We start from the raw sequence: 26,524 nt of genomic DNA, 5'->3' as shown, positions 1-26,524 counted from the left end.
ATCGTACCAAAGAGCACTGGGTGGACGATCAGCTCTTCATTGGGTTTGCTAGAGCAAAAACAGGCAAGGTGGTGCAGAAATTTACCATCTTTCACTGGATTGTACTCTACATCAAAATCTGCTGTGCACTAGCTAATAAGCAGCCTTCTGAAGGCTCTTGGGTTCAGTCCACCAGAACCAAGGCCACTAGTATGGCATTAGCGCACAAAGTAGGTTTTATGACGGTACAACGCTAGTAAAAACATTGCATGCCTTTAAAACGCATTTGTTACCCTGTATTAGTTTAGCATGCATTTGCTTTTACCTCGCATGCCATTACCACGCATTACTATGGTAAATTTAAATAATGTATATATGTGTGTGTGTGTATATATATATATATATATTACCTACTGGCGGTCGCCAGTAGGTAGTTATAGTTAGGACCACGTTTCCATAGGAAATCCGCAACATTCTATTTTGAATAACTTTTGCGCCGGTCGACGAATCCTCGCGAATTTTTCAAAATAGGTGGGGCGCTACGCTCCGCTCCTACCCTGAAAGTCTCGGGGGGATTCGTCAAGCGGGGGCTGAGATAAAAGGGGGGTCCCAAAACGCGTTTTTCCCATGCATTTTTCCATAGGACCTTTAGACACAGCTACAGCCCGAACGGCTGAACAGAATTACTTGAAATTTGGCAGAGAGGTAGTCCTCAGGTCAAGGAAGTGCCTTTTGTAGGTTTGGTGTAAATCTGTTCAGTAGATTCTGAGAAAATAGCCTTTAAATCAATATATATATCTGAGCCAGCTTACGGTGCGCTTACGGTGCGCTTACCGTACGCGTACGGTGACGTGCGCGAGCGCGATTCTGATTGGCTCTTAGATCTTAGTAAACATTCGAATCGGCCGAAACCAGGAAGCGGCGGCCGCCATTTTCTCTCTCGCACTCTCAGTAGGGCAGCATAAATGAAGCCCAAAAATGGGTAAAGGGGCAGTATATTGAAATAATAATCACCCAGCAATGATATACGGGCCCCCAAACAACCCACAAGGCCCAAAAAATTTTTTATTTTTTTTTCGAAAAATCGCCGATTACGCTTACCGTACGCGTACGGTAAAAATTTTTTTTTTTTTTAAAAAGTATCCACACTCTCCCCACCCCATGTGCAAATGGTGCCCGAAGGGCCCCATTTGTGCATGGCTTATCAATTAAATGAAAACAATAAACAAAACATTTCACAACGATGCGCATAATATGTCCCCCATGTGCGCACGGTGCGCGAAGCGCATCGTGCGTACATGGCCCATCTCGCATAATGTGGGCACGCGGTGCGCACAGCGCACCGCGTGACCACCGTGCGTGCATGGCACTAACTGCGTAAAGTGGGCGCGCGGTGCGCGAAGCGCACCGTGCGCGCACGGAACGAACTGCGTTAACTGGGCGCGCACGCCACGAATGGCGTAAAGTAAGTTAGCATTTAAAAAAACGTACAAATTCACTGAAAAAACCATAGGTTTCACACACGTTATAGTTAGGAATTAGCATTTAAAAAACCTTGCAAATTCACTGAAAAAACCATAGGTTTCACACATGTTATAGTTAGCTGTAGATTTTACTGATAAAAAACCAATGAAATTCCCCCGTTATAGTTACTGTAGGCAACTATAACTCACGCGACCGTAATCCTCTGCTGATGACATATGTGTCTTTATGAAAAAAAAATATTTGTAATATATGTATAGCTAAAATTTAATGGAAGAAGACATGGGCAAATAAGTGTCTAAATACAGTATTAGCATCAGCAGAGGATTACGGTCGCGTGAGTTATAGTTGCCTACAGTAACTATAACGGGGGAATTTCATTGGTTTTTTATCAGTAAAATCTACAGCTAACTATAACATGTGTGAAACCTATGGTTTTTTCAGTGAATATATATATATATATATATATATATATAGATAGAGAGATTAATCTTTTGGGGGGGGGGGGGGAGACACCCCAACCCCTCATACTTCCCTTGAATGCATGGTAAAGGCATGCGTGTTAAAGGCCTATACATGCTAAACAAATACGGGGTAACAAATGTGTTGTAAAGGCACTGCGGGGCAAAACATTTTGTTGCAAAGACTGTTTCCCCACAAAGTGCCTGTCCTGGAAGTCTGCCAGGCTGCTACAAAGGCGTCACTCCACATATTCACGAAACACTACTGCCTGGGCAGGCAGGTCCATAGAGATGGGCATTTTGCTCTTGCAGTCCACCAGGATTTGTTGGATTGAGTCAGTTTGCAGACCCTCCTTCGGGGAGTATTTTCTCTAAGGACAGGAATCTGCGGTTATAAGTCTCTATTAGAAGAACACGTTTTGTTACATTCTGTAACAGTTTCCTGGTAGAGCCTATGTAACTTTAGATTCCTGAAAGGCCATCCCTTCCTCCTGGTTTTGCTAACTGGACTCTTCACCCTAAAGATTGTTAGACTCCGCACACTGGTCATAAGGCATTCTCACGTGTCTCCACGCTTTTAGCATGGAAGTAGTCACAAACAAAACTGATGTCAGCGACCCGGGGTGCTGCCTGTATCCTGCGCACATCACTTCCGGCATGGATGAAGTAGACGCGGAACTCCTGATGTCACCTACCGGTGTTCAGAGGTACTGTTAAAGATTTAGGGATCCAGTCTGATGCCTGGGGAATATTTTAAGGTGAATCTGCGGTTAGATAGTCTCTACCAGAGAGCTGTTACCAAAGGTAAGTAACTTGTTCTGTAGGGTTCAGGGAAGGGTAGTGTTAAGTAGTATTAAGGGTTTTTGGGGTTTCAGGGATGGGTAACTTTAAGGGGTAGTAAGTATTTCCAGTTGAGGGAAACATAGCATAAAGGGTTTGTATGGTTTTTAAAGATTCAGGGAAGGGGAGCGTTAAGGGGTAGCAGGGGCTTTTAGAGTTCAGGCATGGTACTGTTGAGGGGTAGTAAGGGGTTTTTAGTGTGCCAGGAAGAATTGCATTAAGGGGTTGTTGAAGGTTTTAGGGTTCATAGATAAGTTGTGTTAAAGGGTAGCAAAGTGTTTTTACGGTACAGGGAAGGGTAGCATTAAGGAGTTTGTAGAGGGCAAGGAAGAGTAGCGTTAAGGGTTAGTTATAGCTTCTTAGAGTTCAGGGAAGCATTAAACACTAGTAAGGATTTTACTGTTTACAGAAGGGTAGCATTAATGACTAGTAAGGAGCTTTTTAGAGTTCAGAGACAGATGGCGCAAAGGAGCAGTAAGGGGATTTAGGGATGGGTGACGTTATGCGGTAGTGAGTTTTTTAGGGTTTCTGGAATGGTTAGTGTTAAGTGGCAATACAGTTTTCCAGTTCAGGGAAGAGTATTGTTACAGGATATTAAGCGGTTTTGTGGGGTCAGGAAAGGGTAGGGCTAAGTTGTATTAAGGAGTATTTATGGTTAACTGAAGGTTGCCGCCAGTGCATAATAAAGATCTTTTAGGGTTTATGGAAAGGTAGCGTTAATGGACTTTTAGAACTCTTGTGATAGTGCACTTCAAATAGCCAATAACCTAGTAGGCATGCTCTACCCGATGATATCGGGGTCACACCAAATAATCCCTTTAGCCCAAAATAAAATGTGCTTTTTTTCGGAAAAAAGAAAAGCTGGCAGGTATTTATCTTCCACTTTCTCTCTAGTGAGGTATGCTCGGTTACGCAACGAATGTTAGAAATAAGACACGTGTGCTAGAGAATCTCTCATCTATAGGTGCAGAGCACTACCTGTGTCCCAAATCAGTGCCTAACAAATGGTATTATGAAATATGATTGATTATTTGTCAGTATTGGTCTACAAATCATGTGTTGTATCGTGATTATAATTGTAATCAGTCCAGGGTTGGTAAAGCGCGAGTTCTCACCCGTGAGGGTCTCTGGGGTGAGATAGGGAGCAGATCCGCTAAGGGCTGGGGCTATTGGAAGAGCCAGTGCTTGGGGTCCTTCCTTCCTGAACTGGGAGATAGTCTGCGGTGGAGGGGGAGGGTTGTATAAACAACTCCGCAAATAATTTACAAACCAGGGCAAATATGGGGTAAACCCCGATATTATTTCATCATACATCCATAGCCTAATAGTGCCTGTTCCCTAACTCATATACTTAAATTCTGTCAGTTATAAAACTGACAGGCTTATGCTGCTATCGGGTGAGCAGTAGGCCTGGGCGGCAAATTCCGTTCCGCTCGCGGAATTTGCGTAATTTCGCGTTCCGCGGATAACGCAAAATTGCTCAAAAAGCTGCTTTCCGCGATTTCGCGAAATTTTTGCTTGTTCGCGTTCTCACAATGCATGTTCGTGAGATAATTCTCCTCGAGCACGCAAACAGCAATTGCGAACAGGAAAAAAGCATCGCGAACAAGCAATTCCGCGTGTTCGCGGAATTTCTGCGTGTTCGCGGAGATTTTTTACCGTTTCGCGGAGATTTGCGTAACGCAATTGCGCAAATTCCGCCCACCCCTAGTGAGCAGTCCGAAATCAGCCCTCGGTGCTGGTTCATTTCCAGCCCCGCACCTGCAGTGGTATCTATCACTAATGCTGTCTCGTGCGGCGGGGAGGGGTCACTCATGCTTAACTCCTGCTCTGCTACTGAAATGCACAAACAATGGCTGTTTGCAGAAGCATATGGAAGCTGTGGGGGCCAAGGCTACTTCTCCCTGCGAAGATGGATCTTCAGAAGTTCATCTCCTTACAGCCGCAGCTGCAATGCTCCCACTAGAAAAGTGGACAGTGCCCCTATATGCCAAACATCCTGTTAGCATTGCTGTTCCGACAATGAATCGGCTGTTCTGGCTCCTGTGCTTGTTACAAGTATCGATTAGTATTGCATACAGTCATTTACTAGCAATCAGGCCTGGCATGCATGTAACCTGTATTTTAACTTTACCAAAGCCCTGCCACTCCCCACATAGTGGCTTAGAATGTGAATGACCGAGAAGAAATACCATACCTTTTATATAGTAGGCTGAATAAAACGATTTTCAACTAATTTGAAATACAGCAATGGGAACTTTCTCTGATTTGATGACTAACGGCTAATCAGAATTAATTTCCAGTCTTGGAAACGTAATTCAGTTTCAGCAAAATATAGAACGTCTGTGTTCCAAAGCCTACTCATTACAGATGTGCTGAAGTGATTTTTTTCTGACTTTCAAATCCTTTTACTTTTAATCTCCTACTAATCAGCTGAATGTATGCTCACATTAAAGTAATCAGCATTTGTTTCTATTTACATGTTTGTGTCGATGGTTCTAATTAATAAAAAAAAATAGCTAATGCAGTTTGTAAACCACAAGAGTCATGCGGTGCATTCACACTTTGATATGAGACAGAAAATTATACGTTATGAAACCAGATTTGTAGAGCTCGTGCCCGGTAGGGTGTCCTGGTGCTAAGGAAAGATGCTGAAGGAGACTGAGGGGTGCATTCAGAACATGCAAGAAGTTTGCAAGAATAGCTAGGATTTTAGATCTTTTTCGAAAGTCTGGATAATTGTTAAGCATTCCAGTGTTTTGGTAACCGATAGGGAAATAAGTGGTCGCCAACCCTTTGGCATCTAATCTGAGGGACAGAGAGTTTAATTTTGGAATAAGATCTCAGAGTTTGCAGGGGTTTATGAGAAGACAACTTGGTGCGTAAATAGATGGAATCTGTGCATGAATTGGACAATGAGCCTTGCACAGGCCTTCAAAAACAAGTCTCCAAGGGGCTGGGGCCTTTGGAGATAGATGCAAAATGAGGAAATGAGGGCGTGTTGTGGCAGGTTAACAATGAGATGGACAGCTAAGTTCTGAATGTGTTGAAGGCAGGAAAGTAATTGGAACGTGACTGCCAGATACAGTACATTACAGTAATACAATATTGATAAAATAAAGGTTGGAACCACTGTATATATGGTAGTAGAGGGTAGGAAGGGCTAGATCTTGCGTAAAGGTCCTAGTTGATATAAAACAAACCGCCACAAAAGTAAGTTTTGGATCGAGCGAGAAGCCAATATTTCCGACATTGACACAGGTGGGAGCTATGGAACAAGAATTTCTGGATGCCAGCCAGGGGTCCTAGAGGACATCTGTTTGCCCAGAGGAAGTATTTCCGTTCGTTCTGTATTAAGGTTTGAAAAATTATAGTGAGGAGCAATGTTGAAATGTAGAACAGGCATTACCTAGGGGATTCTAAAGATTGATTAGGAATTGTGAGTTGTAAGCATAGGTCATGAATGACAGGCCATGGAGTGTATTAGTCTGGGTAGTGGGTGAACATATATTGTAAATAATTTAGGGCTAAGGTCCAATCCTTGTGGAACCAGTGTCCTGAACGTGGATCTGAATGGAGGAACATATATTGCCTGGGAATGATCCTGAAGGTATGAAGATATTCAGTCAATGGCCTTGTGTTCAAAACCCGCCTGCGAAAGGCGTTCAGAAACATTTTATAGGACATCATATCTAAGGCCACCAGCAGGTCAAGTAGGACCAGGGCCACAGTGTGACTGTAATATGCTTGGATAAACACATCCTCTAAATGGATAACTAGGTCTGTATCTGTGCTGTGATATGCACAGAAATCTGATTGTGATGAATCAAAGATCCCCTTTTCCAGAAATGTTGAAAGTTGTGCGTTTACCTCCTTTTCTAATATCTTAATTGGGGAAGGTAAGCAACACGATGAGCTGGTAGTTTCTGAAAAATATAACCTCTGCCAATGGTTTCTTTAGAAGGGACCGGGCTAGTACTTGTTCAAGCCATGGGGACCATACATTACCCAGATACAATCGTACCATATGCCGAGAAGGACAGAGGGACCTTACCTTACAAAGAAAACCTTAATATTAGAACGGAACCTTTAGTTGACTAAAGGCATTTTCATATGTAAACGTGTAAAGCAAAGGCGGGCCATTCCTGTGGTGTTGTAGGTTGTCTTCTCTTTTTCATGGGGTAGCACTAAGTGTACAAGTGCTCTTGAAAGTAGTAAATGAAAGCCATTGAATGCAACAGAGATTTTATCACGATGTGACCGCATGTTCTTACCATGAATATATATTTATCAAATCTGCTTCTGAGCCTTTTTGTGCCGAATTAATGTACATTTTGGGAAAAGCAATAACCCTGTAGGTGGACATTGCAGCCACTACTTGTGATAGACCATGGACACACAATTTTTTGATGAATTTGTTTTATGAAAGCAATAGTGTGCTTGGTTTCAGTAATTTAATGTTCTATAATATTAAGTATGTGCCCTTGGTGTAAGAGCTACGTTATTTCCAACATATCATTCAGTACTGAGAATCGGGGCCTATTTGGAAACAATTCAACTCACTTAAGCTGGGTCACTGGCATTATGCAGCAGACTATGCAACATCATTTATGGCACTATTATGTCACTCTTTCAGTATCGGAAGACATTATTTTACTCAAATCTTGCTAACTTGTCAGGCCGTTTAATTCCTTATTACAGAAGCCATCAGCTGAGAGTTGACCATGATTTAACCTTTACAAATCGTAATGGAGCACTGCTGCATCCCATGTGCAGTGACTTTACTAACTTTTGAATGATGTGTTCGAAACACAATTTCGTTTTTGTTGAAATATGCTCAAATATTTATGGAAGGGAATGCTGAATACTTGTATTCTACAGATAACACCGCAATCGCATTTAAGTGGATTTGCACTTAAGTGGCTCCTTTGTGACTCCTAGATGAGTTCTTCTTTTTGAAGTCTGCAGCTGTAGCAGAACTGTGCCCTATTTCTGTCGAATCTTAAGTCTTGTGCTCAATGAGTGGGCCTTTAACGTAACTTCTCCGTTGTATTTTAATGTTAGTTACATAAAAAATAATTTGTTAAATCACAAGAGCAGCAGCACACTTTTAAAATAGCAACTAGAAAAATGCAGTTATCCAGGTTATAAAAAACATATAGATATTGCTTTTTATATCCTCGTATTTGTTCCTGATTATAATCGTTAATATATTTGTAGGCTGAGTACGCTGACAGGTCTGTTTCCGGATGTGACGTGTTATTGTGTTCTCTTTTCACAGCCATTTATGTCCCCACGATATCCTGGCGGCCCAAGGCCACCCTTAAGAATACCTAATCAGGTAGGTACCCTTGTCACGTGTGCTGTGTTCATTTATCTGATCCGAGAGTAGGCAGGAGGGTCTTCCTAATGCTGTCCTCCTTTGCATGCTTGCAGGGACTCGGTGGTGTTCCTGGGAGCCAGACATTACTTCCTAGCGGGATGGATCCGACGCGGCAACAAGGTGTAGTGGCTGTGTGCGAGATTTATGTTAATCATGAGATGGAGAAGTTTCATTGTACATTGTAAACCAGAAACACTGCAAAGCATGTGCTTTTTTACAGTTGAATTTAAATGAAAGCAACCCTTTTAAAGTTGTACATGTCTTTTTTTTTTTTTAGGACATCCAAACATGGGCGGGCCAATGCAGAGAATGACAGCTCCTCGAGGAATGGTTCCCCTAGGACCACAGGTATGTTGTAGGCCCACCACACTCGCTCTGCCTCTAGTAGTGGAAAGGTCTATGGTCTCTGGCCAGAATCACTGAAGGAGCATTACAGCTAGGCCTTCTTTCGAGATTAAATAAAAAAAATCAAAGGTAGAACAAGTTCTACATGGCTTTTCAAATGATTATAACTTACTATGAGAGCTCAAAGAATTTCTTCTGGCTGTGAGGGCATTTTGTTATGGAAAAACAATTTGCACTCTTCCTAATGCACGCAAAATAGTTAAACATCAATCCGAAAAGCCTAGCATCCACAAAGATATGATTATACAATAGTATGGATATAGCATGTCATGTAAAAAAGGCTCACTTACTAGACATAATATAACAATTTGAAAATTGGCAGATAGTTTAAAAAAAAATAAAAGGCTGATGGTACTAATTACGTCATAGTTGTGTTGTAAAAAGTAATTTTGCGTGAAACCAGGTTTGATCGTATAAGAATGGTTGGAATTCATTTGGCTTTGTTTCAGTTTATAAATGTTGCAGTTAATTAACACAAGTATTGTTAAAACTATCAAACTTTTTCTGTCATAGAGACACGAATATTCGTGATGAGCTATTTATCCACGCAGCCTTTTTGAATGCTGATTCTGTTTGTCAAATCATTGTGCATAAGATTATGTGAAATGTTTAAAAGATTTAGACACAACCTCTTATTGAAAAAAAAAAATGCTCTCTAAGAGTTTTAGGAAAGAACTTCCGATTCTTAATATATTGCTGCAGCTAATATATACCATCTGTTTGGTAAATTGTTTTAGAAACTGAAGTTTTGGAATAACAAAAATTGTATGACTTCGTTTTTTTAAAGATTCCTGCCCCTGTGCTAGAATTCTGTTACCCAAACAGAAAGCTTCCTTGAAAAAGTTGTAATTAGTGGAGAGAACTTTTGATTAACAATATCGTTTCACCTTGTAGATTATTGCTTCAAGTGAACACCTTACCTTAACTGAGCCTGGTGGCTCAGTGGACTAATGCATCCACTCCAGAAATCTATGTTTGACCACATGCTCACAGGTTAAATTTCAGTGGGTCCACTCAGCCGGTCATTCTTCCGAGGTTGATAAAATGTGGTACCATTGAATTGTGTAGCAATAAACACCCATTATTCAGCGCCATGATGCCCAAAGGGGTGAACGTGCGCTTTGTGAATACATGGGTTTTGTTATGTTAATTGGTAAAGTTCAAAGGAACAAAAGACCGGAAAGTGTGCTTTAGCAAGTTTGGTGGGTGTGGCATATTTCCTTCTCCTATTGTTCACATGAAGCTGAAATGATGAATTACTGTTGATATCTACCTCTTACCCACAGAAGAAAACTGATTTCCTGAAAGATTGAAACCATTTTTTGTCATTGTTTTGTCCTGCCCTCAATTTCTCTTCTATTTTCAGTGTATTATTCTTACCCTAATATTATAAATAAGAATTTAATTTTTCATATTTTGGTCATCGCTACACAAATGCCGAAGATAATCCTAACGACTTGCCTATAGAGTTCAACATGGTTTGTTTTTGTGTGTGAAGATCAATACACAGTGGATTGTGCCTTAGCTGCACTCAGTGCAGTGCTATAGTAAGAGCAGGCAAAGAACTTGCTTGAGCACAGGACTTGCAAGATGTAAAATTGTTTCTGAATTAACATTTGCGTGTAGTACAAGCACTACATTTTAGTGGTTAAGAGGCTCTTTCGAGAAGCTTACCTCATGCTCTACACACCACACCCAGCTTTACCTCATTCCCCTACCCTGACTTTGGCAAAAGAATATATGGCTTGGTCTGCAAACTGGAACCCGTTGGATGCTTTGCAACTAAATAGCCCATTAAGTGTCAGTATTCATATATATACCTGTATGGCTTATACACTAGAGGTGCTGGGATCGGATGCTTTGAACCAGTCACAGACACAATTGTGGAACCCTCAGACCATGACCCTCTTTTGTGACACTGAAAGGGTGTGCACTCCAACTCTTCCCTGGTGCCAGAAGATGCAGCGTTTAGAAATACCTTCAAAGAGAATTCGCATCCTTCTACCTAGAATGCAGTGATAGAGTGCCAGGCCCTAAACAAGGTGGTAGGGATCGCATGAAGCTGTCCTGTGCATGGTGGAGCACACAAGATAGCAGATGAATTTACTACGTGAACAACATACTCTGACAACCGATGGTAGCCCGGCAGATGTACTCACGAGAAGTACAGAACCCAATGAAGTGCGCAAAAGGGCTGCGTTGTCTTGATTAGAAAGAGTATGCAGTGAGAATACACAATGAAGATGACAACATTGGTTGGCTATTGGCATGATCAATAGGATCTGACACGAGGGCTCTCTTATAACGCAGCTCAGGAGTGTCACTGGGACATTGTAATGCACACACAGTGCAATTAACGCTGGATTTGCACATAGTATTATGCTTGTGCAGACACAAAAATCACAGAAATAAAAGACTGTTGATGGCAGTATAATATGGTTAATGCCCTCATAGCAGCACATGAGATCAGAAAAGTTATAGCTAAATTGTCAGGTGGAAAGACGCCATGATCTGATGCCTCCTGTTCTAGTTCTGTGAAAGATGCATTGACTTGCTGACCCCCCATCTAGCCGAGTTACACAATGAAGCAAGGTTGCCACACACCACTAATGAAGCAATAATATTATCATTCCTAAACCCAAGCGAGAGACGATCAATATGAATTCCCATCATCCTTTGTCAATTGTGAACACTTGTTGCAAAATTCTAGGTTAATTATTAGCCAGTATGCTACTGCCAGATGTAATGTGTGTTGATCAGATTTATTTCAGGACGAAATACACTGTGAACATTAGACGTGTTTTCCGTATACTGTATGACGCGTCTGAATTTAACGGCTTACGAGGAATAATCTCCATTGACCTGGAGAAAAAACGATATGCTTACGTTGGAGTAATTGCTGCTAGTTCTCAAGAGAACTAGCGATGCCTTTCTTGCTTGGATCAAGCTACTGTATTCTAATACCACCATCTGAGCAGGGCAGTTAATACCTGAACCATGGGAGGTCTATAGGTGCACTAGGAACCTTGTCACCTCCCCTATTTGCATTAGCAACTGGTCAACATAATCAGAAGCAAACATGAAATTAGTTATTGAGGTAACTGGGGTGAGGAGCATAATGTTCTATGTGGATGATGTTCTTAAACAACATAACTTCAGGGTTAAATCCTACCTATTAGAGCTGTAGTACAGGCCTTCAGGGGAATTGGGATAACTCTGCAATATCCTGATAAGACCAATATCAGACCCATGTAATGAACCACCACCCAAAATGTCCTTTAAATGGGAGACGGGCATGTTCCACTACCTTGGAAGGCCAAGGGAGAACGATGTGATGGTTGGGAACATGATGTTTGCGATCTCTGTTTATGGGAAAAAAATGATTGCCCCCGACAGTGGGTCGATTTGCTCTGTCAAAAAGGCTGGTATTACTGAGAATGCTTACTACTTTGCGAACCTGGCAGTCATAGTAAGAGCCACCTTGTTTAAGGAGCTAAATGGTTTACTATGCAAGCTGATGTGGCAATCTAGCTGAAGGAGTGTTGTGCTTAGAACTCTTCAGTTGCCAAAAGTGGAAGGAGGTCTGGAGGTGCCGGACCTCGAACTTTGTGCCTGCTCCATTCATTTTAGATGCTCGGTGGAGATGGCATGGAAACTAGTTCTTCAACAAAGGAGACGGGCAATAGATCACTGTTAGAGGCTTATAGAGGAGAAACGGGCGTACTGCTAGAATTCCAAAACAGGTCAACAATTGCTCGTTAATGGTAAGTTAGGTTCCTGTGTCAAGGATGCATACATAAACAGCTTTTACACTGGAGTTGCTGTTATGGTGTACTCTTAATCTGAATGTGTCCTTGGAGAGCCATCCCCACGCATTTTAATGCAAAACTTATTCACCATAGGGAAGGAGAGAAGACTTTAACAGATGCCTCTAATGGAAATTTGAAAGGCTTGAAACCTAACAATAAAAGCGGAATTAGACTGGGATGCTGAATTGAAATGGATTGTTGTCTACTCCTCGAATATCCAGGAAGTGTAATCGCCTGCACCAGCCACAAATGATCCCCCTCAGAATGAGTAGACTATACTCCACCATTCCTTCATTGTTCCCCAGATGTAGTAGTATAGATGCATGCGTAGAGCTTAGTCGAGTTAGAACGGAAGTTAAATGATAAGAAATCAGATGACGGACCACCATAAGAAACTGACCGAGATAAACAGGGGCATGCTATCTCACAACAAACTGTGGAAATGTAGCCTCAATGAATGCTCATAATTTGGTACAGACATAGAAAATGTAAAAGAAGTAGAATTAGTTGTTAGCCCGTGCTTAACTTGTAAAAGAAATTGCTGGTGCTCGAAGCTCTGCTTTAAAGCCTGCGGCCCGTGCAGTTGAATGCAAGCTTACCGAATACCAAGGGTGCATAGTCTTAAACCCACCTCATGCCCCTTTAATCGACTGCTAGACATTGCCTGCCCCTTTATCTCATCTTAGAATGTTTGTTTTCTCTCTTTAGGACGGGTTTTCCAGTTTTTCTTCCTCCATCCTTTCACGTTTGTGTTTATCCCTCTCTTGCTCTCGGTAAAAATCTAATGCTGAAAAATAAGTGCTAACCCACAAAAATAAGCGACGGTGGCTACCACCGACAACCATTGGTTCAAATTGAGCAGGGTTAGTAGCCCACCAAAAGAAGCTATTGTGGTGACACAAGATTCCAGTACCATCAATGACACGAATGCTCTGTGTAACATTTGTGTGCACGACTATCCTCCAATCAAAAAGCATTTATTTTTTGTTTTTTGTTTGTTATGCAATATTGTAATGAGACTAATGGTTAGCGAGCATAACACGATTGTTGAATTGGATAACATCCTCGATATCAGCCGTATAGTCTATGCAACAAATGTTCTGTAACAAAATAAATGAAGATATTTTTAAAAAAAGAAGTTCTTGTGAGCAATAAGTAGAGCATGAATGATTCATGTTAATAGCTGAGAAGACTTTGAATATCAACTTGCACAGCAATTCAGATTGAGAACTCCTCAAAGAGTTTGTTACTCAGGCGTTGGCCATTCCATTGTTTTGAGAAAGTCCATTAACTTACTGTCCTTTCTTTCCCCCTCTTTGGTTTTGTTTTTTTTGTTTTGTGGTAGTCTGACCCTTGGTTATCATTGCAGAACTATGGAGGTGGAATGAGACCCCCATTGAATGCTTTAGGTGGACCTGGGATGCCGGGGATGAACATGTAAGCAAGCATCTTTGTACATAACTAGAATATTTTAAATGTGCACTGTTGTTTCTGTTGTACCTCGCCCCCCTGCTTTTGCCTCCTTCCCATCTGTTCATATTCTGCCTCACTAGTCTGATTCAGCACTAGAAAACAAAACCAGCGTGTGGCTTGAGGAAAAACTCGCCTAGATTGTATGTTTTCAGACAGACTAAGTATTTTGTTATAATTCAATGTCACTGCTAACAAAGCTGCTTGAAAGCCTAAAGAGAAGTATCTTTCTTTTTAACAATAGCCTTGCTCACATTGACCAATTGGTGATTTTCACTGCTGCAATGCTGGACTTACAGAGATTTCTTTACGTGGTGCAGACACCGCGTGCTTCTTGCTATGATCTTAATAAGCCTTAGACTGCTCGTCTTCCAGGTCTGTAGTTGGATATTGACCCTCTAACTGTAGTTCAGTGCAGTAGCCTGCACCGGCGGCAAAAATGACTGTTCATTACCCTCCTCCATAGTTACATGCTCACGCCCAGGCGAGGGCCTCTTAATGAGGGTAGGTTAGTTATTGCCCTATAAGTAAGAGCAATAAAGTGTTTAGCAATCCCTACCCTCTTTACAAATGATGAACTGCCCTCACTGTGGGACAGCAGACGTTTTTTTCAGCGGGCTGTCTTTCACTGGGTGCCTTTCTTCCTCTTCTTTCCCAAAATTGAAATAGAAGTCATGTTAATAGCTGAGAAGACTTTGAATATCAACTTGCACAGCAATTCAGATTGAGAACTCCTCAAAGAGTGTGTTACTCCGGCGTAGGCCAGTTCATTGTTTTGAGAAAGTCCATTAACTTACTGTTTTTTCTTTCCCCCTCTTTGGTTTTCTTTTTTTAGATTTTGTCATGTGGTAGTCAGACCCTTGGTTATCATTGCAGAACTATGGAGGTGGAATGAGACCCCCATTGCTGCAGAAAAGTGGGAAAAAAATGAACATTTATTTTTTCTACATTTTGAAGGTTTAAGCGCTTACATTTTCCCTTTGGAAGGGAAGAGGGGTGGCATAGAGAGACCAGGATAGATCTGCTGATCAACATGATACTGCTACAGCTTACAAAGTAGCGAGGAGTGAGTTGTATATGCAGTGCTGCCCACCAGGAGAAGGCGCGCCAGGGGATCGGGGAGTCGCCAGCCAGAGATTTCTACACTTTTAAGCCCGTCACAGTACCCATATCAGTAGCTTTAGCCCGCAAGGGGAATTTTCAGATTTGTTGGCCAGCTCTGAACTTTCTACTCTGGATGCTACTTAATGTTCCATTCATCAGTATGATGCTATTGGAGTAACTTAAGTGGAGGCCCACTAATAAGAGCTCTTCCAGGGAAGACTCTACAACAACTTCTTGCAAGTTCATATAGACACTTAAACTCCAAATGCAACTAATTTGCATTCTGGTTTTTGTGAAGCATGGTGACCAGGAAATACCGGCCTGGTACATTTACTTGGCATGTTTTTCTGTGTCATGCTTCATTACACTTCCAATCTGCAGGTTTAAAATGTAGCTGAAGAGAATGTATCTGAAAAGTCTTTTCACAATCCACATCTTGGTTGATCAATTCTGATCTACTGACCTTCTGCACACAGCCCCTTCTTTTGAAAGGAACAATAAAAACCTTCCACCAGGACATTATGCAAAGTCATACATTTGATGTATGTTATTATTTGTTCTGTTAACTAGTAATAACAAGTGCAGGTAAGAAGAATACCAATGAATGTGGGCACCATGTAGGTTGGCTCTGCCATCTTTGTCTCAAATGTCAAATATTGAGCATTTCGTCTTTTTATATAGGGTTAAATTAAGTGCTCCTTTTTAGGGTGCCTATTGAATCCTTCAGACAGTGTTAGCAGGTTCTAGCTTCAGCAATGCTTTTGAAGAGGAATGTTACATTTCATGGGTATGAAACTTTTGCTCCACATGCACAATGCTTGTGCATGCATGAGAACATCAAATAAACTACCTTTCTTTATTTTACAGGGGCCCAGGAGGTGGTAGACCGTGGCCAAACCCAAACAATGCCAACTCGGTAAGGCAAATTTCATATATTAGAGTTGTAGACCTGGCATTTCACTTAAACTGCAAAAGAGAAAAACAATATAATTTTATTTCCGGATATGCCCTTTCCATTTATCAACTTTTTATATTTTCCCATCCAGTGTTTTTTACCATGTGTAATGCATATTAGCCATTGTGTTGTGCACTGTGAACAATAAGTAGTTTCTTTGATGTTCCAAATACCCAAGTTATTGGAAGGCAGTGGATCAACTCTATAAGGCTGAAAGAGTACCCTAGCAGGATCTGTAAATCTTGACCTGCAGGTTAAGTAGATCTCTGTAACAGATGCTCCTCCTCTGATGTACTTTTACAGTTACCATAATCATATCTTGTTATAGTGCATGTATACTTATCATGTGAAACTCATTGCATAAATGTTCTTGTGCTGGTTGAGTGCGGAGAACTAGTGACTATTTAGAGGTAGCAATGTTGTGCCTTCTGTGGCAAAAACCCATATCTACATTGCAGCACTCTGCCTTTCTACTCCACCCTGCCCCGTTTGCCTACACAATGTAACCAAACTACACTATATCTCTACTTTCCACATGTTATGTAGATGATTGCGATTCTTCCAAGTTACCTTTACCAATAGCTATATCCCACTGCTATGTGAACCTATTTGCCACACCTCCAGGATAGATCTCTGGGGAGATGTTAACAGAGGAGCTGAGTTGGCTCCCTCAACTGCCCCAGATTTCTCGGGTGCTGGGGGCACATCAGGGGCACTACATGATTGGCCCTCTAGTCAAACGCCATTGTTATTGGGTCAGCACCATCGGGGATGCCTATTAATAATTCATGGAGGCCCAGTATCTTTATCAAAAACATGGTATGATCAAAACCAGCTAGGCCACTACTACCCAGAGAGGATCTTAAGATAAGGCAAAAGGAAGACAAAGAACTGAGAGGCTCCTTAAAACGCACATAAATGTCCCTAGATGAGCACAGTGACAGGACACTTGGAGTGACAAATGACTCCAAGACTGCATTAGAAGGCAAGAATGATGTGGTTGCCCCAGATGTTGGGATTCTGAGAGTAGACCACGGGAAGTTGGCTGACGGGGTTACCAAAAATGACTCTAGCCTTCAGATGGAAGGCCAGCATTATCTGAATGGCAGCAATAAGTTCAAGGTCTGAAATGAGTTCTGAAAGCTGACTGTTGCAGCGGAAGAGTGGTTCAGGTTCAGGTGCAGAGAGGGCAAGAAGGTCCAAGTGCCAAACTATTCCTAGAGGACTGGCTGTCACAGTTGGTCCTGGGTGGCAGAGTCCCCCAACTCCTCCGCGACCCCTCCAGCCCCCCCCCCCCACACACACACACACACACACACTCCCAAGGCCCATGGTAGATAGACAACTAAACTACAGAGACGGGGACTATATTTTGCCATAGATGGAAAGAAAGTGAAAATGTTCTCAGATTATGCAAAGGTGGTACAAAGGCATTGTGGAGCCTTCACGAGCATCCCGAAGCAGTTGTCAACTTGCCATTAAATATGCCTTGTTTTACCCTGCAAAATTAAGTGATTGACAGTGACGCATCCCACTTCTCAGCAGTCACTGAGGCCTGGTCTTTTTTATGGAAGGAATCACAGAGCCACACTCCACCAGCAGACTTCAGTGACTGAGAAGCCAGAGGATGGCATATGAAACTCCGTAGATGGTGCAACAGGAGACAGGCTTCCAGTGAGCCTACAATAGAACAAGCAGAGCGGAGGGCATGCATAGTGGTTGAAATGCAGCAGCAGAATAGCCCAAACCGGCACTTGCCATCTTGACTGAGATGATGGTTCAGATGGGGTTGAATCTGTGTATGAGGGAGGAGATGATCCACTTTTTACACCCATGACCTTGGGTGAGATTATCTGATAGAGACTACTAGCCGCAGATTCCTTCACTTAGAATTATCCCCAGGCATGAGACTGGATCCAGAAACTTTTTTGCCACAGCATCCCTGCGTGCCGGGGGCGGCATCACGCGACTCCGCCCGGGCGTCGTCCGCGTACGTGACGTCAGCGAGGTCACATAAGACCTGCCCCGGCGCGCCTACGTCAGTATTTTCCTTTTCTGCGTGCAACGTGGATCTGATCCTTGCTACAGGCCTGTTAGGGCCCCCCTTTTTTCTTCCATTTCTTTTGGTGGAACAGTGTGCGAATGCCTTCGGGCTTTAAGACTTGCACGTCTTGTGGGCATCTTATGTCGGCGACGGACCCTCACCTCATTTGTATGTGTTGTTTGGGGGAGGATCACGGCACCACAGATTGTACGGCGTGCCAACAGTTGAAGCCGAAGTCGCGGCGGCAGCGCCGGATGAAACTTCTCTCGGCGCGTCTCTCCAGGTCGACATCCTCCCCTCGGTTTGCTTCGGCAGACGGCTTCAGATACGGCCGTGGTCGTCATCCTCGCCCTTCTCCGAAGTCACGTGAGCGTCGCTCCCCGGTGGGTAAGTGTCGCAGTTTGTCCCCGGGGGCTGGTTTCTGGCCTACCGGGGGCGTGGACTCTCCGCGGGTGATGCGGCCCGCGTGTCGTCCTATCCACCGTTTCCCGGTGTTGGGGCGTCGAGAGTCCAAATGGAGACATACGCGGCGGTTTTGCAGGCCTCGCTGGAGTCTCCCCCTCCTTCCCCTCCTGGGGCGTCGGCGGATCCCTCGCTCTGCGCAGGGCCCTCTGCGGCGGCGCCGGTGGCTCCGGCGCCGACTGGTTCGGATCCAGGTTTGAAGAATGTTGTACTGTTGGGGTGTGGCTCCTCTGGGGCACCTCCTTCAGGCCACGGCGTCTCTGCCTCGCTGCAAACTCCCGCGGGGGTCCCTGTGATGTCACGGGAGGTCGCCGGGGCTCGGGTCGCATCCCCGAGCCCCACTCGGTCCTTTGACAAGGTGGTCCTGTCTAAGGCCGAGGTAACGCCGCTATGGTGCCAGGAGCAGCTGGACCGTGCGGAACCTCAGGGGTCGGTGGACCCTCCTCATCCCGCTCCGGGTCGAGGCCGAGGGAAGACCCCTTGTCCCTCTCCGGGCCCTTCTCGTCCCTCCCCACAAGCGGCTGTCTCCGTCACAGGGCGAATCGTCCCTGGCACCACCACATGGGTTATCGAGCGATCTTCGCCTCATTCTGGGCCGCAGCTGGCGGAGGGCTTCGTGCCACTCCCCGGGCCCATCTCATTCCCACACGCAAGTGGCTGCCTTGGCGGGGGTCGGGTCGGCGTCACTCCGGGACCGGTGCGGCTCCAGCTCTACTCCTGTCTCCGCTCCGGTCCCCGGTGCGGGGTGACTTGGAGGTACCTTGTCCGGTGACGCAAGCTGGTGCTGATGTCCTACCTCAAGCAGCGGACTCTACGGCTCCACGCAGGGGTCATACCGCGGATTCGTCTTCGGACTCTCCTTCTCCGGAGGCAGGCTGTATATTGGGGTCGTCCTCCCCGGAGACTGGTCGCCGTGTGGTATCTTTTTCACCGGTGGCGAAGGGCGGCTCCCCGCCCTTTCTGGGGCAGAGGTGTTGGTCGGAAGAGGGGCAGGTCCCTCATTCTTCGGCTCCTTCTGACTTCCAGGTCTGGCCCTTGCCCGCCCCGCTTGGCCTCGGGGACGGCCGCCTTAGTTTGCAGCCGCCACCCACAGAGGAGCTGCTTTCTTCACCGCGGGGCCCTACGCTCACGCCATGTCCACGGCTGTGGGCATTCTGCGCATGGGTGACCCGGTGGCTCACTTTCCGGCGGACCATCTATCGGAGGTCCTCCACCAGGGCTCTGGTGGGAGGGAAATCTTACATTCCTTTGAAGGTTTGCTCCTTCCTTCCTTGACTGGGGCTTGGAGGCGTCCTGCCTCAGGGGACCCGGTGCCTTTAGGATCTCCGGTGCCGCGTGACCCGGCGTGTCTTTCCCTTCACCCCTCAGCTGCCAGCCCCCTTTTGCAGACTTCTTTTCCCTCCCTGCCGCCACTGTTGACTCCGCCGTCTCGAGAGGCCCGCTGGCTGGACTCTTGGTGACGCAACATGTTCACCTCGACCAGCGCAGCCCTGCGGGCCCTTAACACCTTGTGTGTGCTGGCTAGGCCCTCCTCCTGTTTGTGGGACTCAGTTGAGTCTCTGGGATCTACAGCGTCCCAGGAGTCTGGCCTGGTGGACTTGCGGCATCATGCATTGGATGGCTGGGGGCTTGCAGCGTTTATTCGCCGCTCAACTCTGAACATCTCTTAGGTGCTGGGCCGGGCCGGCCATGGCATCCTCAGTCGCTCTCTGTTGCCATGCTTGGCTTCGGGACGGAGTATTCCCTGAGAATATTTGGGAGCGACTCACCGACGTTCCGTTTGATGGCGCTGTTGTTCCATGCCCCGGCCGACACCGCCATCCAAAGGCACTTGGCAGGGCTCCGTCCTCCTCCTCCGCCTTATACTCCTCCTCCTCTGTCCCCTCCTCCGTGACGTCTGAGTGGGTTGATTCTGGGCCTTCTTAAGCTGGCTGTTCTGGCTGTGCAGTGTGTTTTCTGGCCGTTTACGTCTTTCCTTGGGACTTTGGCATTGTTGGCTGCTAGACGGCCCTTGTGTTGATTGTGTGTGGTTCTGCAGGAGTTGTTGCGCAGGCTTGGCCCTGAGATTGGGCCTTCTGCTTTGCTTGGGCTGCTTGTCAAGCCTTCAGCGGGGTGTTTTTTTCCCCGTGGCTCTTTTGTTTTTTCCTCTGCTGCGGAAGTTCTTCCAAAGAGGGTTCCCTTATCTTGGGACTTAACGTACCCTATGTGGGGTAGTGGTAGCTGTCATATGGCTTGCGCTCTGCTAGAGGGTTCTGGTCGCCTTCGGGTGCCTGTTCTCCATGGCGTTTAGGTAGGTTGCTTTTGCTTCCTGAGGTCGCGTGTGCGGCCACTCGCAGTGGTGGCCCGGGCATCTCCTCCTCTCCCTGCTCCTGTCTTGAGGTCTGGGATGATCCTGTGTCTCCCTTGCCGGGCGTCGCCTACTCGGCCTTCCTGGGGCCTCGGGCTGTTCTTCTTGATTCTGGCTTTGACTGCCGGCGCTGTTCTGGCTGGCAGGCTGCTCTCCATCTGGAGTGGGTTCGCCTTCTTTTCCTTATTTTCCTTGGGCCCTCTAGGCTTCTTCTTCTTTTTCTTCTGCTTTTCCTGTCTTGGCATTGGGCGGAAGCTATGTTGCCTTGTGGGGGAGTAGGGTGCTTCGGCCTCTGTCCTTGCCCTTGGTTCCTCTACTGTGAGTGTACGAGCCTCTTCAGCCTTCTTTCCCTTGGCCTGGCAGGGGGGAGGTTCTATCTGGTTCACAGATCTGGTCCCCTGTGGGGTCCTCTGTTCTGCATTGGCTGGTGGGGTCCTTTTGCAGACCCTCCTTCCCAGGGGGTATTGCTAGGGTATCTATTCTACGTGAAGGAATCTGTGGCTAGTAGTCTCTATCAGATGTACGAGTTACTTACCTTTGGTAACGATGTATCTTGTAGAGACGATTCTAGCTGCAGATTCCTTCACGGTCCACCCTTCCTCCCCTATTCTGCGAGGACCCTTGGGTTTGTCTTCGGTACTCACTTCCCGGTGGGGGGCTGTGTCTCCTGTGAGTGCCTTCCTTGTTCCTGATGGGTGGCTCCGTCTGGGGGCGGTTCATTCCTCCCTTGGAGGATGGGGTTCTGGTGCTCCAGTGCCCTGCTGCTCTGGCTACTCCAGGTTTGGGGAGGATTGCTTTCTATCCCTGTCCTCCCTCCCCTCCCTTCCTTCCATTGCTATCCTCTGATTAAGGGTCATCTGGCCTTGTCTTGCCCTTGTCCCTTGGGGGTGGTTGCTCTCTAGGTTGGGGTGGCTTGGAGGTTTGTTGTCCCTGTCTGTCTTGGGACTGGTCCCATTCCTTGCTCAGGATGGGGGGGGGGGGGGGGGGGGTGATTTTGCTACGTGTGCCATGACTATAACGCATGTTCTTGCCTCCGGGGCACAGGGATGGGAGGTTGTCTATGTGCTGGCAGGGTGACTGCGCAGTTTTCTGCTTGTTCTTCTTTCTTTTTTCCCTGCCCTTGGGTTCTGCGGTGTTGGCACTACTCTGGTCTTGTTGTTAGTCACCGTTTCTTTCCAATTTTTCTGCTCTTCGCACACTGTTCCCATGCTTCCACAGTTTATCTGGTGGTTCTGCGTTGTGGTGTGGAAAAGTTCTCCGAAGAAAACTGATGTAGGCGCGCCGGGCGGGTCTTATGTGACCTCACTGATGTCACTTACGCGGACGACGCCTGGGTGGAGTCGCGTGGTCGCCCCGCCCCCAGCGCGCAGGTATGCTGTGGCAAAAAAGTTTCCGGATCCAGTCTCACGCCTGGGGATAATTCTACGTGAAGGAATCTGTGGCTAGGATCGTCTCTACCAGATACATTGTTACCGAAGGTAAGTAACTCGTACATCTGGTAGAATAGCTAGATATGCCTCAGTCACCGTAAGGTCTTTTGCACTGCTTATGATGATTTCATGGGGGTAGGGAAGTTTGGGAGGGAGAAACAAGGCTGGCTGGACTGCATTAGGAGTCAGGAGCTATACATGCGGTGTAGCACCTGGGCCATGCTTCCTTTTAGCCACCCCCATGATAGTTGTTTTAAGCCAAAATGTACTAAACCTAATTTGCTTTTTTGCTGTCATAATTATGATGTGGACCTTAGTTTTGTTACTGCTAGCGAATGTGCTGTTAAGTGGTCCTAGGTCTTTTACAATATATTGGTGCAAGGAAAAAGTTGAGATCTTTTGGATGTGCGCTTTCTCTCTTAAACTTGGACTGCAATATTTTGAGGAGTGGGATGGCCAATAAGTTATTACATATTGGGGCAGAGATGATCCACCCTGACCAGAATGGCTGTGTACTGGGAAGGAACATGTTTATTAACTTGAGGAGGTTATATTATGTCATGGATGGACTCTCCAGAGGAAATCGCACCTATTGGGTGGCCTCCCTGGACATAGAGAAGGCCTTTGATACTTTGCATTGATCCGAACTCCTGGCAGCATTCAGGAAGTTGGGCATGAGTTCAGATAAAAAAATATATATATTTGTACGTGATCAATATTGTACACAGACCCCCTAGCCAGAGTGCAGACAGGGTAAGGGTTTTTCCAACAAATGGGCCATACATCGAGGAACCAGACGGGAATGCCCCCTCTCTCTAATATCAAGTGCCATGGCCATAGATGCTCTAGCCTGCCTCTTACATCACAGAGTTCTGGAATGGTGGTTATGAAAAAATAATGGTGGGCATATATTTTCCTTGTATGCAGATGATGCGTTGTTGTACTTGCATAGGGACAACCTTGGTTTGAATGATGGAATGGACTTACTAGATGATTTCAGCATGATATCTGGATTAAAGCAAAGCCGGTCAAAATGCTGTCTTTTCTCGTTCAGCCATTAGTGGAAAATGAGCAGCTGTGGGTGACATCTGCCATACCCAAGTGGAGGTTTCACACTTTAAGAGATCTGGGCTTGCAGATTCACCACTCAACTAAACATCTTATTAAAAGCAATCTGGGGGCGGGGCGATTCTATTTTGGAACAGGCTTCTATTGTCCCAAATGGGCAGCGTGGCAATAGCCGAAATGCTAGTATTACCCATATTTCTATACTTTTTTTGCTGTCCTACCTGTTCTACCGAGTTGAGAATTTTTTCATGAACTGAAGGGGGTACTCACCGGCCTAATCTAGAGCACAGCGAATACGAGTGGCTATTCTTCGAGCACCATGTCCCATCCACAGGGGAGGGTTGAGCACCACTCACTATGTAGCTAGTTATTTATTTAAGAAGTTTTATATAGCGCTGGCCTGACCGTAGGGTATCTGAGCGCTTTACAGCAGGAAACATTGCATAGATTCACAACAACACAAAACAGAAGAGTGACACAATAACAGTGCAGGACAGACTTAGTCTTTGGAGTCCTTCGGAGCCTTGGCGTTGGAGCAGTGCGCGGTGTCAGCTAGCTGCTCCGATTGATCCTATCCACTCCCTAGGGAACGGTTGAGGAACAAGATTTTGAGTTGGCTTTTGAATTTTACAAAGGAGGGAATGGTTCTGATGTGGGGTTATCTAGCAAGGCAACTGCAGTGGGTAATAAGTTGAATGGCCACCCATGCCAATTTAGAGAGCGACGACCTACAGGCAGTGTTCCCCAACTGCACAACATTAAGCTGGATGTTGGATGCTCAGCGGCTATCATCCACTTTCCCACTCCTGTTACAAGGGGGTAATAGCTGTGGTGTTTGCCCAAATTACCAGAGATAGCCAAATTCATGACAGTGGACCTACTAACAAGAGCCTCAACGGTATGGAAGACCTGCATGAACACCGATATCTGCACACATTCAAGAATGAGGGAGGAGTTCCAGATAGCAGGCGGTCACTTCTTGTAACACAATGCAATCACCAGAGCTGCCTCGCATACTTTGGTGACAGACCAGACTGGACCTCCAATATCCGCTACATTACATCTCTTACTCACAGGCAGGGCAGAAAAAGCCATTATCCTATTGCAAAACAGGATTCTGTCACAATACCTAAACACGAACATAGGAATGACACTGAAGTAGAAAGCACAAATAGGTCACACTATCTCAGACAACCAATGGGTGAAATGTTTGGAATACACTAAAACTGTGTCTAGAAACCCAGGCCTAAAATGCATGCAATTTAACTACATCCAACAAACATACCTTTCCCCTACGCATATTGGCAAAATGTATGTTGGCACGAATACCGGCTGCCTAAGAGGTCATTCACTAGATGCTGATCTTAGTCACATGGTATGGATCTGCTCTATGATCATGAGATACTGGAAGCTAATACTCAAAGTAGTATTGTCACTCACAAACAAAAATATACCACTAAACCAACTTACATGTTTGTTAAAACAACTTCTGAGATCGAAACAAACTAAATATGTTTACAGGCTTATGGATTTTACCTTAATCCTTGCCAAAAGATGAATAGCTATGACCTGGAAAGCGACACTTGCTCCAAACATAAAGCTGTGGATAAAGGATGGGAAGAGGTGGGCCTCGGCTGAAGTATGCATGTATTGATAAAAAGGCTACGGTTAAGACATGACACTGGCTAAACTTGAAATAAAATCAGACAATCTAACTCCTTCAGTGATTGTGTTCTGCTCGCATGTGCTGCTGCTTATAACTAAGGTTCCCTGTTTTCAGTTTTTACTGATTTTTTTTACAGATAAATATAGACGGAAAACAATGCGTTTTCTGTCTGCTTTTAGTTTTTAAAAGTGAATAAAATCAGATAATTGTGCTTCTTTTAAGTGACTCTCCGTGCTGTCTTTCAGGAATTGTAGCCGAACAGCTGAGCAGATAGACCGCATGGGAAATTGAAAAACAGGATGACATTTCTTTAAATAATGGCATATGCCAACATATTTTTGTGGTATAATACTAATATTTAGTGGAAATAGTGTTATAAAATATTTGGCAGCTTAACATAGATAAATCAAGACACTCCTCAAAGTATGAGTGTGTATCAGTTACGTAAATATGGAAATGTACAGCTTTACAACTTCTTTTATACACAAAATAGATATGGCTAAATACAGAAAGAAATGTAATAAAAATTATTACCATACAACTGGGAGCCCTCCTTATAACTCACAAACAGTGGTGAAAGATGGAACAGCGACAATCTGCAACTGATGTTGATAATGTGTGTACCTCAAACTTGAGGGAGTGCAGGCCCAGCCACCACAATAGTGAGCGACGAAATGTAAAATTTCCAAGCACTAGTAAGTTAAAGTTTCAAGTTCTACTAAGGACACAGAGGCTAGGATTGTGCTCTGTTTTTTCTTCATTTTATTTTTTACAGCAGCCTTCAACGTGTGAACAAAACTAACTTTCCAATGAACCACTGGGAAAGAAAGCAGAAAACTTCTAACAATCAAAGTCCATCATGCCCCATATAGTCTGTTGTCTTCCTCTATGCCCCCTCTTTCTTCATGCGGCAGTGACCATAAGCTCTGCAGTCCTTACTCTTGCTTGAAGATGTTGGCCCAGGCAATAATAAAACAAGCATGTAACGATCACACATATCCTAATCAATTTTGTATTGTGCATAAAGATTAACTCCTTCCGCAGAAACCTTCTTCGCAGTAATACCAAAAACACCAATACTTCATCAAAGATTGTGAAGTTTATAATATACCTTACGAGGTCTGTTACATGCACACAGTCTGCAGATCCTCCATATATACTGTCCCCATACAGGGTGGGATATTGTTCATTTTTCATCAACTATTTTTTATTAGCATTATGTGCGCGAACATACATAATGAGCATTGTAGGAGAGTAGGATCTGCACTTATGTTACCCCCACTTTTTTTCTGATGTTAACACTGGTTTCTGGCTATAGTCCGGCTGGGTGCCGGCTAATCAGGGCCCCAGTCTCTCTGTTCTCTCTAAACAACTTGGAGTGCATAGTAGATGCACTAGTGATTGGATACTGTGGTACCTTATGAGCCCCTAGTATATGGTACCTTAGGTACCAAGGGCATAGGTACTTCACAGGCCTACCAGGGGCTGAAGCATGTATTATGCCACCCCTGGGAAGCAGACTAAATCTGACACCACAGGCCTGCTACTGCAGCCTGGGTGAGGAAGTGTTAGCACTCCTCACTGAGGTATAGGTTCCTATATCTCACCTTACACACACA

At 44.9% G+C, this 26,524-nt stretch overlaps 1 protein-coding gene across 7 annotated transcripts in view; it reads left to right on the top strand.

Moving 5' to 3' along the window:
- Positions 1–26,524, top strand: part of SSBP2 (single stranded DNA binding protein 2) — a 787,338-nt gene that overhangs the window by 644,478 nt on the left and 116,336 nt on the right. For 4 of the 7 annotated variants that reach the window (XM_085632415.1, XM_085632412.1, XM_085632413.1 and 1 more), the window contains 5 exons: positions 8,044–8,103; positions 8,199–8,265; positions 8,423–8,493; positions 13,705–13,796; positions 15,801–15,849. In XM_085632415.1, coding sequence (XP_085488541.1) covers positions 8,044–8,103; positions 8,199–8,265; positions 8,423–8,493; positions 13,705–13,796; positions 15,801–15,849 — 339 coding nt within the window. The remainder of the gene's footprint in view (positions 1–8,043; positions 8,104–8,198; positions 8,266–8,422; positions 8,494–13,704; positions 13,797–15,800; positions 15,850–26,524) is intronic. The other 3 variants (XM_085632417.1, XM_085632414.1, XM_085632418.1) reach the window with 1 other exon arrangement.

This window comes from Triturus cristatus, chromosome 2_1 (assembly GCF_964204655.1).
Source record: "Triturus cristatus chromosome 2_1, aTriCri1.1, whole genome shotgun sequence".
Lineage (NCBI taxonomy): Eukaryota > Metazoa > Chordata > Amphibia > Caudata > Salamandridae > Triturus > Triturus cristatus.
Note: the sequence above shows the minus strand (reverse complement) of the source record. Positions and strands in the feature narration are given on the sequence as shown.